At 36.8% G+C, this 16,613-nt stretch overlaps 1 protein-coding gene across 1 annotated transcript; it reads left to right on the forward strand.

Annotated features, from left to right (window-relative positions):
• Positions 1 to 671: 671 nt before the first annotated feature.
• On the forward strand, positions 672 to 3,556 carry LOC116318832 (ladderlectin-like). The gene is made up of 6 exons (XM_031737983.2): positions 672 to 779; positions 860 to 937; positions 1,202 to 1,311; positions 2,098 to 2,220; positions 2,870 to 2,981; positions 3,220 to 3,556. Exons 2-6 carry the CDS (start codon positions 877 to 879, stop codon positions 3,285 to 3,287), a joined length of 474 nt encoding a protein of 157 aa, XP_031593843.2. The 5' UTR covers positions 672 to 779; positions 860 to 876; the 3' UTR covers positions 3,288 to 3,556.
• Positions 3,557 to 16,613: the final 13,057 nt, after the last annotated feature.

Genomic DNA, 16,613 nt, shown 5'->3' on the forward strand with positions numbered 1-16,613 from the left:
CTTGCTTGGTGCCTCCCGATAACCAAGCTATGTTATGCTATGTTTAAATGATGCTTTTCTTTGAGTTGCTGCAATGAAACGTTGTCGTATCAAATCTGATGTGTTTTCAAAGTGTTCCTTTCATGGTATATTTTATGGCTGTCCAAAGTTCTATAATGATCTGTCAGTCACTTTGGGCCTTTTGTTTTTTTATATGAAATACCCCAACATCACCATGAAGCGCACAGGTGTGACACTGAGACTGGTGGAAAAACACACATGGGAACACTGAAAGCAGAGACGAGTAAATGTAGGGATAAGACTGACTAAACATGAGGCATGGAAACTCCCCTGTTCCGTGCTCCATGATAACAGAAATCTATAGACTAAAAAAACAAAACTAAGAAGACCTAAGAAAACAAATATAAACAGAGGGATTACAACTATAAACCAAAACGAGGAACAAGATCTTAACCACAGAATATTAAACAAACCAGAATCAAAAGTCCAAACACATTTACGGTGGGCCAAAGACCCAGGACCATGTCATCTTTGTTAACCAGCCGTCAATATATGAAATTAAACATCCATGAAATTCAACCTGGGTGGAGAGAATTGTGTAAGGTTGGTAAAGACAGGGGTAATGAAGCATGGAATCCAAACATACTTAAGTATTTTTAGTGCATTTGTTCCTGGAATTGAAATGTAAATATAAGACTGTATTTAAGTGCTCATCTCTGCACTGGAGGGGTGAAGCTACAGGCTGACACTTGAAAGAGTAGAAGACATTCTACAGACAGGTATGTTACAAATATGCTGAGGATCTTCTATCCTTTCTTTATCGAACTGACAGTCACTTTCCTTAATGTGTTTCTTACAGAGACATTAAATATCATCATGAAGCTGCTGACTGCATCTGCACTTCTTTGTGCAATGATGGCTCTGACCGCTGCTGAGGGTAAGTAAAAATTATGTTACTAGTATCATATTGAATGTTGTGCATGTCAATCAGCTATATACAGCTGTCCAAACAATAAGGTCTATTTTTAAATAGACGTTTTTAAAAATAGAAATCCAAAGGAAGAAAATTGAAATTGAAATCTGTTGAAAAAGTAAAACTAGTGCCAATATAATACTAGTTAATGACCATAACTATAATAATTCCAGTGAAGGGGGAATTGGGTCAGCATTATGTCACACAATATTTTTGCTTTGTCCTCAGATGAGTGTTATGTTCTCAAGAAGTCCTCATCCTGTCCCTGTGATTGGACTGAGTACAACGACCAATGCTACTTGTATGTTTCTACACCCTTAGCCTGGGGCGATGCTCAGGTAACAACAGTGATCAGGACTCACCAGTAACTGTGACTGTGTTTCTTTGATACTTTGATATTTGGATAAGACCTTATATTCACGTCTTTTTGTTTTGTTTTTTTAAAAATAATTTTATATTGGTAATTAATAAAAATGTATCAAAGTCATTTTACTGTTAAAATTAGTCTAAAATGATAATAGTATGTATTGATCATTTTTAATGTTATCATTTATTTTAATATGTATGTATATTATATGACTTTACTTTTTAACAAGTAAACAATAACAATATATAAGTAAACAAAAACAAAAAAAACCAAACAACAAAGAAACCAAACTAAAGTCTCCAGTTTCACATTCCTACAATTTATGCCATGGATAAATCACCTGTCAGTTTTTGTTTCAATTAAAAAAAACTTCTTATACGTACTGTCAAATCTACATCCAAGCTTATAATAGCATATATTGTTTTTTTTTAAGTTATAAAAATAATGTTAATAAATGCAGTAAATGGTTTTAGCCACCAACATTAACAGCATAAAATAATTCTGAATTATAAATGATTATAAATGTATTAATCATTCATCATTTCAATATTGGTAACTATTGTAAAAAATGTACTTATTATTGTTTGTTGAAAGGTAAAATGATTAATTAAAGTTCAGAAAATTAAAATCAATAATTTGTCAATCAATGCAATTATTTCTTAGTATGTTATATTATTACTTGTATGTTTGCTGTGGTGTAATCCTGAAGGTTGTTTTATTTTCTTTGGTAACTCTTCTCTCTTTTTGTCTACTGTAGAAAAACTGTCAGTCCATGAGTGCAAACCTTGCATCTGTACAGAGCCTTGAGGAATACCAGCTGATTCAGAGGCTGATATCGTCCGGTGGACGAACATGGATTGGTGGTTCTGATGGTCAAAAGGTATGCCAGTCTGCCAGTTAAAAGATGAATCTCTCCACTGGATATTTTACTTATTTTACACCCCCACATTATACACTACCTGTGAAAAGTTTGGACACACCTTCTCATTTAATGGTCTTTCTTTTTCTTTTTTTTTTCTTTTTCATGACTATTTACATTGTAGATTCTCACTAGAGGCATCATGCTTTGATTAGTGCTTTACACACTTGGCATTTTCTCAATAAGCTGTCAAGAGAATTGTCAGCTGTGTACCAGCTTAACTTCTGGACAACACAACTGATGGTCCCAAACCCAATAAGAAGGAAAGAAATTCCCCAAATGACCCTTGACAAGGCACAGCTGTGAACTGAAAACCATTTCAGGTGATTACATCATGAAGCTCATTGAGAGAAAGCCAAGGGTTTGCAGTGCTGTCAACAGGAATCAGAAAATAAAACATATTTAGAGATATTTGACTTTTTTTTCCTTTGCTACAAAATTCCATATACCTTGTTTCATATATTTGATGTCTTCAGTATGTATCTACATTGTAGAAAAACAAAAATGAGAAGGTGTGTCCAAACTTTTCCCTGGTAATATATGTATAATGTTAAAGTGTAGTTTCTTTAAAAAGCTACTTATTATTTTTCACTTTTTTTCTATTCTCAAGGAAGGTTATTGGTTTTGGATTGATGGAACACCTCTCAAATATACAAACTGGTGTCAGAAGGAGCCTAACAATATGGGGGGCAATGAGCAATGCATGGAAATGAATTTTTCAGGTATATCTTTAAATACTTACAAAATACACATATGTAATATATGCAGATATATTATATTTTATATATATTTTTATTATTAGCAGTTAATATTGTACATAATATACGCAAGTCTTATTGTCATAATACAGAGCAGAAAACCAAAAGGAAATCCCCATGTTTTTCACTTTCTCATATATTTCTATATTTTTGTGTCCATGTGATGAAAGTTTTGGTTCAAGATTATTTGTGGTGCTTACAGGAGACAAGTGTATGAATGATCAGAATTGCCAGGACCAATTCCCATCTGTCTGCATCAAGAGAAAGTGATGATTCCTGGGCTGACATGAAGGCACAGAAACAAATCTTCTCATATATCACTCAAACTATCTGTTTTCACATCTTTATGTTTTTCTTTTGCTGTAACAGTGCATAAGGAATGAAGCGACAAGTGACATAAAATAGAGTGTGATTGTGTCTTTTAAAAGGAGTAAGTGAAATGTGTGATTGAAAGAATGCTTTTAGCAAAAAACTTAAAAACAAAAACAAAAAAAAACTTCTTTCTCATTTTCTGCATCATTAAAATATAAAGCATTGAATCAAACTGGTCTGTGAGTGTCTGTGCACCGTGTAACATTATGTAAGCTTTGAGTTCAGTTTTTAAACACTCACTGAGAATACATCCACTCTCTTTTAAGCAGTAGAAGATGAAAGATCAATAACCTTTACAGTTAATCATGTAATAAATACATGGTCTGAATAACTCATCTAGTACAGATGTTACTCCATAACCAGACTGAACAAGAACAATGATGATTGTTTGTTTAGTAAACTATATCAGCCTGAAATGCCTCGTTGAAAAAAATGGTCTTTCATTCATTTTGATTAAGACCAAGGTTATTATCGTTAATGAAAACTAACGAAATAACGAAAACTAAAGTGAAAAAACATTTTCGTTAACGGAAATAAAAATAAAAACAAAAAAAGGAAAACTAACTAAAACTGTAATGAGTGTTCACAAAACTAACTAAAATTAACTGAATTTATAGCAAAATGTGTTTTAGTTTTCGTTGATGTGTGCGTGTCATACAATAGTCAAGGGTGAAAATGAAGTTTAGTTTCCAGTTTTTTTCTTGCTGTGTCTCATTATGCCAGCAGGTGGCAGTACGTTAGTCGAGTCGTCTGTGTTGCTGCTCCGTCCCACGCATGAGAATCATGTCAGGAAAAGTCGGGAGAAAGCACCAGCTTCCAATTTGGGATTACTTTGAATATGACTGTGTTTTGGATAAAGCAAGTGTCTTGTACTGGAAAGAGACAAATTATGAGGGACATTTCTAAGAGGAAAAAAATCCCACAAACCTTAAAGTGCACTTGAAAAGCTCACACAAGAAGGTTAACCTAGCTTACCTGGAGAAGGTAAGGGAGCACGCCCAACCCTCATCCCCAGAAACAGAAGCTAACACCAGGCAAGGCAGCGTGATGCATCCCGAGACAACAGGACTGGGATATCTACATAACTGTGTGAGTCAATTGCCTTAACACCCGGTGCTGCAAGAGTTAATAGTCTCATTGGGGCCAAGATATACATTTTATAGTTGCCTGGTATCAATGGTTGTTCATCTGCCCTAATTTATTTATTTATTTATTTAAAGAACCCATAGGTGGGAATGTGAGTTGTCTGTCTCTGCGTGTTAGCCCTGCGACAGACAGGCGACCTGTCCAGGGTGCAGGGTATGGTAGCTGGAATAGCAACATACCCAAGGATAAGCAGAAGACAATGACTGATATGATGAAACTGGGATTTTGTTACACTTTATTGCAAACACAACTAAAACTATAACTGAAACTAATCAAAACTAAACTAAAACTAAGGATTTTCCAAAAAATAAAAACTAAACTAAACTAGCAAACAATTGGTAAAAACTAATAAAAACTAATATAAAATTGAAAATCTGAAGTCAAAACGAAATAAAAATAAAAACTAATGAAAATTGCAAAACTATTAAAACCCTGATTAAATACACTACTGCTCGCCGTCTCCGCTCACAGACTCAGAGTTTGTTGGTTGCTCCCAGAACACGTCTGAAGACAAAAGGGGACAGAGCCTTTCAGTCTGTGGCACCAAGGCTGTGGAACAGTCTACCTCTACAACTACGTTTGGTTGACTCTGTGGAATCCTTTAAAAAACAGTTAAAAACTTTACTGTTTAAACAAGCTTTCTGTTGACCAATGCTTTTTACATTTTTATATTTTTTAATTTACATTTAAATTATATATTGTGTATATTGTGCATTTTGCTATTTATTGTACTGTTTATTTTAATCTCTGTGTGCAGCGCTTTGTGACTACCTGTCTATGAAAAGCGCTTAATAAATAAACTTTACTTACTTACTTACTTAAGACTGAAGTAAAATTTCTCAAATGTAGTCCCTAGAATAAGTCTGACAATGCGTCACATTCACGTCTGTCTTAGATTAACCCACATTTAAATCTGCTAAATCCCTTGAAACTACACTAATTTCTCTTGAAATTACTTTCTTTTTAATCTGATGCTTTTTGCTTCTGTGTCCTCCATCTACTTCCTGCTTTTGATGGCATGAGCACACACAACCGTACAATAAGGCAGACAAAAACAAAAACAAAAAACAGATAACATCTTTTTTATTTTAAAATGTAACAGCAAAAATAAAATAAGGCAATAAAAAAAAAAGATAGATTGCGCTAATACTTTGACACCTTTTTTGTGTGAGTGACGTTGCCCCCCTACCTTCTTCAAATCCAACAAAAGTGGTGTCAAATGTTTTGCTGTACATTTGTGCTTGTTTGTGCTGCAAAAAGTTTTTGCTTGTGCTGCTGTCATTTTAAATTAATAAAAGTTAATAAAAGTTTTTCGAGGTCATCTAAGCAGTGGCGTGTCTAGAAAATTTTTGTTGGGGGGCCAGGTAGGGGCACAGATTTGGAGAAGGGTGGCAGATGTAATTGGCAGATAATGTTAAAAAAAATTCTACCAACAGTTAACCATCATTCAGTAACCCTGTAAACCTAATAACTGAATTTGCTTTTGACTCTTATTAGAATGAGGTTTTAACCACTACGGTGCAAAGTTTTTAGATACTGCGTTGATGAAGTACAAGAGATACAATCAGTGCTTTGTCAGTGTTTATTCAGCGTTCAAGGACAGCAATATTTGCATAGTATTTTTACTGACATATAGGGCACATATGTTTTGGGCACAAACATTTTTGAATATTAAAATACAAACATTTTTAACATACAATTGGCAAATTAGCCAATGCAAAACTTTAGCTTCTTTTTTTAATAGGCAGATAATCTTCTCACAAACTGGTGTTTGATTTTGAAACAGGAAAAAAGTGGGGAAACAAATGAAAAGACTAACATTTGAATAAAACCTGAAAGCAAGTAAATACTTTCTATGCTGCCTTATGATAAACTTTGGTAATATTGATGTATAAAGAACAACACTGGCTGATGATGAAATACAGTCAGCTGGCATGGTGAAACTGCCAGTATTAACCTGCAGGGCTGGACTGGGACAAAAAATTGGGCATTTTGACCAGAGACCGGCCCACCAGGTATTAAAGCCATAAAGCCTTTCAATGAAAACAAACGCTGTTGTGACAGTGATGTACAGTCTTGTTGGTATATGTATGATTTCTATACATTTTACATCAGATAAAAACTTTGTTCGCAAGATTCAGATAATTATTTAATAAAAGCGAGATATTTTAAATGAGAATAAATAAGAAAAGTATTTCTTTGTGCCCCCCCTTTCCCTGTTAATGCCCTACCTGGCCCCCTGGCAAAACTTTGCTAGATCCGCCCCTGCACAGTTACCAGCTGTCAGCTACTCAGAAAAGGATCCTGGTGTTATTTGTCTCTCAGAAACAGTTCATAACTTCCCTTCAACTCATTCATGTCACCTAAAAGGTAAACCTGTTTCTCCATCACCTGTTCAGCTCTGATGATTCAGTAAGGACATCTCCTGGTTTCATCTGCATGTTTCCCTCTCACCACATATCCAAACCGATATCATGACCAGCAGCTTTACAGCTGTGGCTCCAGCAAACATCAGCTGATACTAGAAATTAATATTAAATAAATTCTAACAACAGCTGATCAAGCTTAAAGGTGCTGCTGTTGTTTAGCGCGACATCTGCTGGTTTCCTCTTTCTGGCGCAAAGTGAGCGATAAACAAACAAGAGAGAAAAGCTGATCAGCTGATCATTGATCAGTTTCATGATTGAAGTAGCAACAGGCGAGGGAGGGAGAGAGAATGAGAGAAGAAGAGGCAGCTGTGCAGGGTAAAGACACAGAATAACTCCAGCTTTGTGTCTTTTTCATTCTAGCTTAACTACGGGACAAACTCCGTCTCTTCTCAGCTCAATACAAAACCTGTAATATTGTCTCTGAATGAGGGACCATTCCATTTTTTAAGGAGCCGTTGGCAACTCTACAAACTAACCTTATGAATAAAATAAAGTTCAACATCAGTTACATCATAACACCCACCCAGCTGTATAGAAACTCCGTCATGCTAGCTAGTAGTGCTGGGCGATATGACGATATATATCGTGTGGACGATAGAAAAGTGTCTATCGTGCCATTTGTTTTCTATCGTTTCTATCATTTCTAACCCTAATTTTATAAATTATTACATAAAATATATCATTAACCCTTTACAACCGGTCGGAGCAGGCACACTCCGTTTTGCCTAACTATTTTTAAATCCCTGTAGAACTGGAACCAGGTAAGGTAGCGCAATAATTCTTTTTGCATATGAAACCGTAGGAGTTGTACTTACATCTTATTCCATTAGCTTGTCCTAAGTCACGGTTTCCTTCCACATATAGCTTTGCAAAAATTGCATAAAAAGCACTTCCAGCAACAAAAACATAATATTCCAGACTTGCAGCAAGAAAAACAATATTCCAGAAACACGCTTTGCCGATCCGATCAGCTGTTCATAACACTTCCTACGTTGGAATATAAGTCAGCGCGAACTATTGCATGTCTGCCATTACCTGTCCGAAGCCAGAAGTGACGTCATTTTCGCGGAAAATGTAGTTTTTAAAAAGTCATGTTTGACTTTATGCTTTTCTGTATTGTTTCTGGGAGGCTTAGAAGTCAAATGACACTGTTGGAAATAGTTTATTTTGATGCACATGCTGTTTTTTTGGAAATTTGCATTATAATAATTTTCATTTTTCCTGTAGTATATAAAAATTAGTGTATCTCAAAAATAAAACTATGAAGACACTCAAAATAAATTTCTCGTGGTTGGAAACTATTTTGTGCAACTTTTTTGTATTTACAGTTTTGAGGGATAAGCCTCTTAAATTTCTCTAACTAGAAATATATGTAAAAAACAAAACACAAACAATTTTAAATTTTTTTGTAGTTTATTGCACTTTTTTGCAATTTATGTAGTTACTATGGACTTAATACATATATATTATTAAAATTTGGGCTATAACGGTTGTATTGATGTATAGCAACTTGAAATGCTCCCACAAATGGCACTACAGCATGTAAAATGTAAAGATAAGCTCTGGCAGACTTGGTTCTATGGTAGGTCTTAAAGGGTTAAATAGCCTGTGGCAAATATATTAGTGTTGTCTTCTCACTATACATACTTTTAACTTTATGCAAGAGAAAATAAAGTATAAAAAAAATGATATTTTTCGCAAAGAAACTCCGTCTTGTGGTTTTGCGACATGGTGCTGCTTTACGTGCACCCGGATTTGCGACATGCTTTACGGTAACTCAAAACAAAGACTGCACCCTCTCCACTCGCTGTTTACAGACTGCATACTGTCCAGATGACCACAGGTCAGGTGGTATATCGTGATATATATCGTTATCGTGATATAAAATAATTCATATCGGGATAAATATTTTTTCCATATCGCCCAGCACTACTAGCTAGTACGCAGTACGAGTTATTGTAACTGACTGTAAAAAGTCAGCACAACGAAAATAAACTCCACCTAAACTTGGTTTATATCTGACCCAGATAGACTGCAGGTCATAACTTCTTACCTGAAGTTCAGTTCACCTGACACTCGGACCGGCGGCTGCCTCGGGTCTCTCCTCCTCCTGCCTACCCTTCCCTCATCCACCTGCTAGCCGCCGTGGAAGCTCCACCATGCTCGATGGCCAGTCCAGCTATGTTAAACTGTTAATCTTTCGCCGAAAAACTGTTTTCTGTGATGCTGTCTTTCGTGCTTGGCTCTCCTACCTTTGCTAACATGATGCTCATAGCGCAGAAGCCGATGCTGCATTCACTTACACTCGGATATCTGAGCTTCACTGTGAAAACATAATCGTACATTTGATATTTCATTGGATTTTATTGTTTTGGCTTCGGGGTGGCACCTGGGGTGGCCAGTCTGGTTGGGGGGGTGGCCTGTGCCCCCCCAGGCCACCCCGCTGGACACGCCACAGCACACACACACAACATATTGATTTGTTGATCAATTATTAAGTCACACACTCACACATATGTGTGCGTGTGAGTGTACAAAAGACCTTCTGTCTTTTGTATGTCTATATGTTATACAGACACACACACACACACACATGTCAGACCAACTCAAAATGGTTTTTAATGAACCTTTTTTTTTGCTTCTTATATGAAATAATTAGGAATATATATCTGTTAGAAGGGTTTCGCAGAAAAGAAGACTGACTCTCTCAGTCACCACAAGAAACATAGGAAGAGGAAGCTCCTATGATCAGTAAATTTTCTTTCAGTCTGGCACTCATGCAGTCAGCAACAAGACAGCATGGGGGTCAGAGCTCACGGCATCAGAGTGTGTGACTACTGAGTTTGTCTGTCTACAAAAAGTTATTTAGTCAGTCATTCAGAAAACACGTGAACTAAAAATTAAAAATCTTAAGAGAAAATATTAGAAAATAGAGTAGAAGAGAAGAGAAGAGAAGAGAAATTCTTGTGTTATTAAGCCATGCTGTTGCAAAAGATGCAGGATGCAGATTTATTGTTGTCTTACCCAAATATGCAAGGCCATCCCCCAAAATAAATTTTTTGGATGGGAGGATATATTGATGTAAAAGCAGTATATACTTATCAGCACTGATGGTGCCTTTCTAGATGTGCAAGGTACCAGTTTGTAGGCACTAATGCAGCCCCATACCATCAGAGACCCAGGCTTCTAAACTGAGTGCTGATAGCAAGCTGGCTGGTTCCTCTTTTCTTTAGCTTAAAGGATATGCCATCCAGGCTTTCCAAAAATTATTTAAAATTTATATTTTTCAGACCAAAAGCTATTATAACTTTTATACTTTGTAAATCAGCTTGTTGAAAAAGATGGATGCATGTCTCAATCACATTTACATGTGGCTTCTTCTTTGAACAGCAATTTCAGGAACAGTTCATGCTTAAAGAGCATGGTGATCCAGTATTAATTTTTCACCTTGTCCTTTGGACACAGAGATTTCTCCAGATTATCTGACTCTTTTGATTATATTATGTACTGTAAATTATGACATATTTAAAGTCTCCATAATGGCCTTGCAGAGGGATAACAGGGACGTGATAAGACATGATGAACACAGCTGACACGAATAACCCTAATGAGATAGAAGAAGCTAGACTGAACAGAATGATCATGAAAACTCGGGACCTTCACAATAAAACAGGAAACATGATTTCAGAGAGGCATTTTAGGCTGATATATTTTACTAATCAAATAATCATTAAATGTTTGTGTTCAGTCCTTTTCTGGAGTAATGTCTGTATTAGATGAGCTATTTGGTGAATTTATTTATTAAATGACAGACTGCAACAGAGAAGGTTGTTGATCTTTCGTCTTTTACTGCTTAAAGTGGATGTATTCTCAGTGAGTGTTTAAAAACTGAATTCAAAGCTTACATAATGTTACATGCTGGCACAGATACTCACAGACCAGTTTGATTCAATGCTTAATGTTTTATTGATGCAGAAGATGAGAAAGAAGTTGTTTTTTTGTTGTTGTTGTTGTTGTTGTTTGAAAGTTTTTGCTAAAAGCATTCTTTCCATTACACATTTCAATTGCTCCTTTTAAAAGAAACAATCCAACTCTATTTTATGTCACTTGCTTCATTCCTTATGCATTGTTACAGCAAAAGAAAAACGTAAAGATGTGAAAACAGATATTTTGAGTGATATATGAGAAGATTTGTTTCTTTTTCAGATGATGTGCCTTCATATCAGTCCAGGAATCATCACTTTCTCTTAATGCAGACAGATGGGAGTTGGTACTCGCAAGCAGTGTTAGTCAAGTTACTTGAAAAAAGTAATCAGTAACTAATTACTGATTACTTCCCCAAAAAAGAATCCCGCTACTTTACTGATTACTTATTTTCAAAAGTAATTAATTACTTAGTTACTTTTTAAAAACACGATTTACAACCTGAATAGGTGATAAAGCGATAGATCTTTCAGCCCAATTCTACTTTTTCTGCATAATCTATCATACAAAATGTAATCAAATGGAAAAGTCTCTTTTTAAAACTTGTTTTATTAGTTTTAATATTTTAACTTTATGCATCAAGCAAAAATTTAATTATATGCAACATTCTCTGACTGGAAGAAATTTGTTTAACATTTAAACCTATTTTCTGCACATTCCAGCACATGAAATAAAATATTTTTTTGTGTTTTGTTGGGAAATCAGTTTTACCCCGGTTCTTTTTTATTCCTCGGGCCTCCAGAGATGGCACCGGACCCAGTAGTCATTTTTACAAAAACTTTATTCATCTTTATTCATCTTCATTTAAGCATGGACTTCTAGAAGGGAAGACGAGGCCGGTGTCCCTCTGTAACAATCTTCACCTCTTTGTTAGTTACACCCAGCTTTATAGCAGCGACCCCATCATAAATCCCCCACAATGTGCTGCAAACTCTGTGTCTGTGTCTATGTGCACGAGCACGTGAGTGCCTGAGTGTGCGCATACCCGCATGTCTATGTGAGTGCACGTGAGTGAGTGTGCATGTGGATGTGTGAGTGTATCAGTTAAAACACTGTGGGTATGTGTCTCTTCCTAGGGGCCATAAATACCATCTCCCCCAGACCACAGTTATCAAGTTAAATGTTGAGACCCCACACAGGTATCCTCTGGGAATTTCCACTCAGCATTAACTCCTCTTTGTCTTACTTTCACAGTTCAACTGGGAGGGTCTCCTAAGATCTACTCCTAAGTTCATGACACAGTCAGGCCTTTATTTATATCCAGGGCAGTGTCAGTGTCTCTACCATAATTCTACATTCTATCTTAACACATTTCTAAACTCTAAAACAAACTAAACATTCCTACATGTCTAAACTCTAAAATAAGCTAAACATTTCTACAGTTTACACTCACTCTTTCAAATAGATGCAAGTAAAACACAGCAGAAAATAAATAAAATCAAAGAATAGCGGTCCTGTTGCTCTATTTTCATCTGTAAAGCAAGAGTGGGGTAGGCGGAGGTTTACCCTGGTGCAGGTGTGCCGCAGCGGTCAGTGGAAGAATCCGCGAGTTTCTCTGTGAGTTTCGTCGTAGCGCATTCGGTGCTTGCTTGGAAGTTTAGGGGGGTTTTTTCACTGTAAAAAGAAGTTTTCTTCCCACGCACAACGGACACTAATGTTTTTGTCACTTTTTATGGAATCAAACTCAAAGTAAGGTCAGTACTTCCACGCTTTAAACGCTGCATGCTCATACTCTCTCCCGCACTCGATATATTATCCATTGTTGATCTGCACACAGCTGCTGTCACGAATGTCGCACTCGCTTACATCACTGTCATGAGACATTCTCGCAAAAAAATCACGGTTTTAGTAACGCAGTAACGCAGCGTTCCTACGTGAAAGTAACGGTAACCTAATTACCGTTTTTGCAATAGTAATCCCTTACATTACTCGTTACTTGAAAAAAGTAATTGGATTACTATGCCCATCTTTGCTCGCAAGGCATATCATTCATGCATTTGTCTCCTGTAAACACCAAAAGTCATCTTGAACCAAAGCTTTCATCACATAGACACAAAAATATAGAAATATATGAGAAAGTGAAAGACATGTTTTTCTTGTTTTTGTTTTTGTTTTTTGGGTTTTTTTTTCTTTGTACATATATAGATATACCTGGAAAATTCATTTCCATGCATTGCTCCTTGCCCCCCATGTTGTTAGGCTCCTTCTCACACCAGTTTGTATATTTGAGAATTGTTCCATCGATCCAAAACTAATAACCCTCCTTGAGAATAGAAAAAAAGTGAAAAAAATAATAAATACCTTTTTAAAGAAACTACACTTTTACATTATAAATTGACTACCAGGGAAAAGTTTGAACACACCTTCTAATTTAATGCTTTTTCTTCATTTTCACTACTAGCTACATTGTAGATACAAACTCAGGACATCAAATACATGAAACAAGATATATGGAATTACGTAGCAAAGAAAAAAATGATAAATAACTCTAAATATGTATTATTTTTGGATTCCTGTTGACAGCGCTCCAAACCCTTGGCGTTCTGTCAATGAGCTTCATGATGTAGTCAGCAAAAATGGTTTTTACTTCACAGGTGTGGAATTTGTGGAATTTATTGCCTTCTTCATGGGGCTGGGACCATTGTGTTGTCCAGAAGTCAAGTTGGTACACAGCTGACAGCCGTATTCGACAACTGTTAGAATTCATATAATTGCACGAACCAATCAGTGAAGTAAAGAGAAATGACAGTCCATCATTACCTTAAGAGCCGAAGATCAGTCAGTCCAGGAAATTAATGAAACTTTGAATCTGAAAAACGATCAAGCAATAAATTCATCCGAGTCATCAGCCACAGAAATCACAAGTAAACAGCACCTCAGATTAGAGCCTGGATAAATGCCACACAGAGTTCCAGTAGCAGACACATCTCTACATCAACTGTTCAGATAAGAATGCATGAACCGGGCTTTTGTGTGCTGCTAAGAAACTACTACTAAGGCAACAAGCAAAAGAGATTTGTTTGGGCCAAGAAACACAAGGAATGGACATTAGACTAGTGGAAATCTATGCTTTGGTCCAAAGTTGAGATATTTGGTTTGACTAGCCATGCCTTTTTACGATGCAGAAAAGGTGAACGGATGGTCTCTACATGCATGGTCCCCACCAAGAAGCATAGAGGAGAGGTGTGATGGTGTTGGGAGTACTATGCTAGTGACACTGTTCAGGATTTATTCAAAATTCAAGGCACATTGAACCAGCATGGATACAACAGCATCCAGCAGCAACATGTATCCCATTCAGTTTGTGTTTAGTTGGATCAACATTTATTTTTCAACAGGACAATGACCCCAAACAGACCTCCAGGCTGTGTAAAGGCTATTTGACAAAGAAGGAGAGTGATGAAGTGCTGCGACAGTTTGCCTGGCCTCCACAGTCATCTGACCTAAACCTAAAGTGAAGGCAAGAGGGTCAACAAGTGCTCAGCATCTAAGCATCTTTTTAAGACTTTTGGAAAACTATTTCAAATGACTTCCTCATAGAGCTCATCGAGAGAATACCAAGAGGGTGCAAAGCAATAATCAAAGCAAAGGGTGTGTTGGAGTCAAATTGTTAAATGTTGTCATTGTGTTACTTAAATTTGTAAGTCTTAGTTCAAGCAGCAGGATCAAAGACATTCCTTTGTCTCTGACCACGCCTCCAACCAGTTTGTTGGTGGGGGAGGCTGTAGTGTTTTATTATAGGGACATCCTATGTGAGGGTTCTGTTTTGTTGTTTAGTAAACTTCCTGCCTTTATGATCCTTTTGGTGAGCAGTAGGTCACACAAACGCACCCCCCAAACACAAACACACAGCTAAAAGCTGTTCGTCTTGTTTCCTTGCTTGTCGTTAACGAGAATAAGTTTCTAAACCAGCGGGGCCTGTGGAAGCGCAGACCCAACAGGGTGGATATTTTGAAGAATCTAAAACATAAAATATGTTTTAAGTTATTACAGACTTTTTTGTTTACTGTGTAATTCCATATGTGCTTACTCATAATTTTGATGCCTCTAGAGAGAATCTACAACGTAAATAGTCATGAAAAAAATGAAAAACCATTAAATTAAAGGTGTCCAAACCCTTGACTGGTAGTGTAAAATCTAGGAGTGTAAAGAAGTAACATATCCAATGTATAGATTTGTCTTTTAACTGGCAGACTGGCATACCTGTTGACCATCAGTACCACCAATCCATGTTCGTCCATTAGCTCTACTGCCATCAAATATCACCCTCTCTACCAGCTGGTATTCCTCAAGGCTGTGTACTAGGGCTGCCACAAATGATTATTTTGATAGTACAGTAGACTAGTCACCGATTATTTTTGCAATTAGTCGACTAATCAGATCATCCATCCACTGGACGTAAAACGTACAGCTTATTGCACCAGCATGCATCTGATCTGCTCTTATATAACTATCATTAGCTTACAGCTTGAAGTGTTTAAGGTATGTGCTAACTAAAAATAAAGACAAGATGATAGTTTATTAAATTTTTATGAAATTTGCAGATTGTTTCGGTGGAGCTGCTATCCTCCTTGCTATCTAAAATATAACAGGACACTGCAGTAAATTCTCGAGCATCTCACACTTCTGATAATCAGTTGTCTGCTTGACGTTTATTCAGCTGTCTAAAAAGTATAACTTTAATCTCAGCCAAACCGATTTACTCAGGAACAAATAAAATACTGAAAAAAGCCAAAGAATAACATTTTTAAGTTATCTAAGTGACTTATATATTATGTTTAACCTGAGTAGCAAAAGACAGCGGTGGGTTTGAAAATGATTTGCCGGGAGTCCGGTGTTTTCACCGGCTCTAGTGAGCCTTGAACCCCGGCTAGCTATCGAGCTGGCGGGTAACAGGTGTCTCCGAAAATGTCGGAGCGCTTTTGAAAATATGTGGTGTTTTGATAAACTGAGCAGATATTTGAAGTTTATACAGTTACATTCTCGCCTGAAAATATCTTAAACATTTATTTTGTGACCCAGAAAGACAGTAATATTAAAACTAACTAGCTGCCACCATTGTTGGAAACTGAGCAGGGCCGCGCTATGAATTCTGGGATAGGTTTGGCCACGAAGTATACACCCGACCCATCCTTCAAATCTGGGGAAATGAAGGGCGCATTTGTCGGAGTCTCCGAATTTGGACAGTCTTCGTCGTGTCGCTGTAACATAATCGGCCTACAAATGCGGGCACAGGAGGATGCGGTTCCTGAATTTGGACACAGCTACGATACCGGACACTGCTTCTTCTTCTTCGGGGTTTAACGGCAACAGGCATCCTTGTACATGCGGTGCTGCCATCTTCTGTTTCAGTCCGTTATTACACTATTAAATCCTACTACTTATTCCTGCATCTTTTGGGATCTTACAAAGCTTCAAACGACGCGTCGACTATTAAATTAGTCGTCGACGATTTTTATAGTCGAAGTAATCGTGACTAGTCGACTAATTGTGGCAGCCCTACTGTGTACAGATGCAAGGTTTGCACTCATAGACTGACAGTTTTTCTACAGTAGACAAAAAGAGAGAAGAGTTACAGGATATAAAACAACCTTCAGGATTACAGCACAGGAAACATACAAATAATAATAAAACATAATAAGAAATAATTGCATTGACTGACAAA

The sequence above is a fragment of the Oreochromis aureus genome, linkage group 3 (assembly GCF_013358895.1).
Source record: "Oreochromis aureus strain Israel breed Guangdong linkage group 3, ZZ_aureus, whole genome shotgun sequence".
Classification (NCBI taxonomy): domain Eukaryota; kingdom Metazoa; phylum Chordata; class Actinopteri; order Cichliformes; family Cichlidae; genus Oreochromis; species Oreochromis aureus.

Excerpts from the sequence above, each read along its gene's own strand:
- LOC116318832 (XM_031737983.2), top strand. The coding sequence starts at position 877 with ATGAAGCTGCTGACTGCATCTGCACTTCTTTGTGCAATGATGGCTCTG. Across the intron at positions 938-1,201 it reads GGCTCTGACCGCTGCTGAGG|ATGAGTGTTATGTTCTCAAG; the intron begins GTAAGTAAAAAT and ends CTTTGTCCTCAG. Across the intron at positions 2,982-3,219 it reads CATGGAAATGAATTTTTCAG|GAGACAAGTGTATGAATGAT; the intron begins GTATATCTTTAA and ends TGGTGCTTACAG.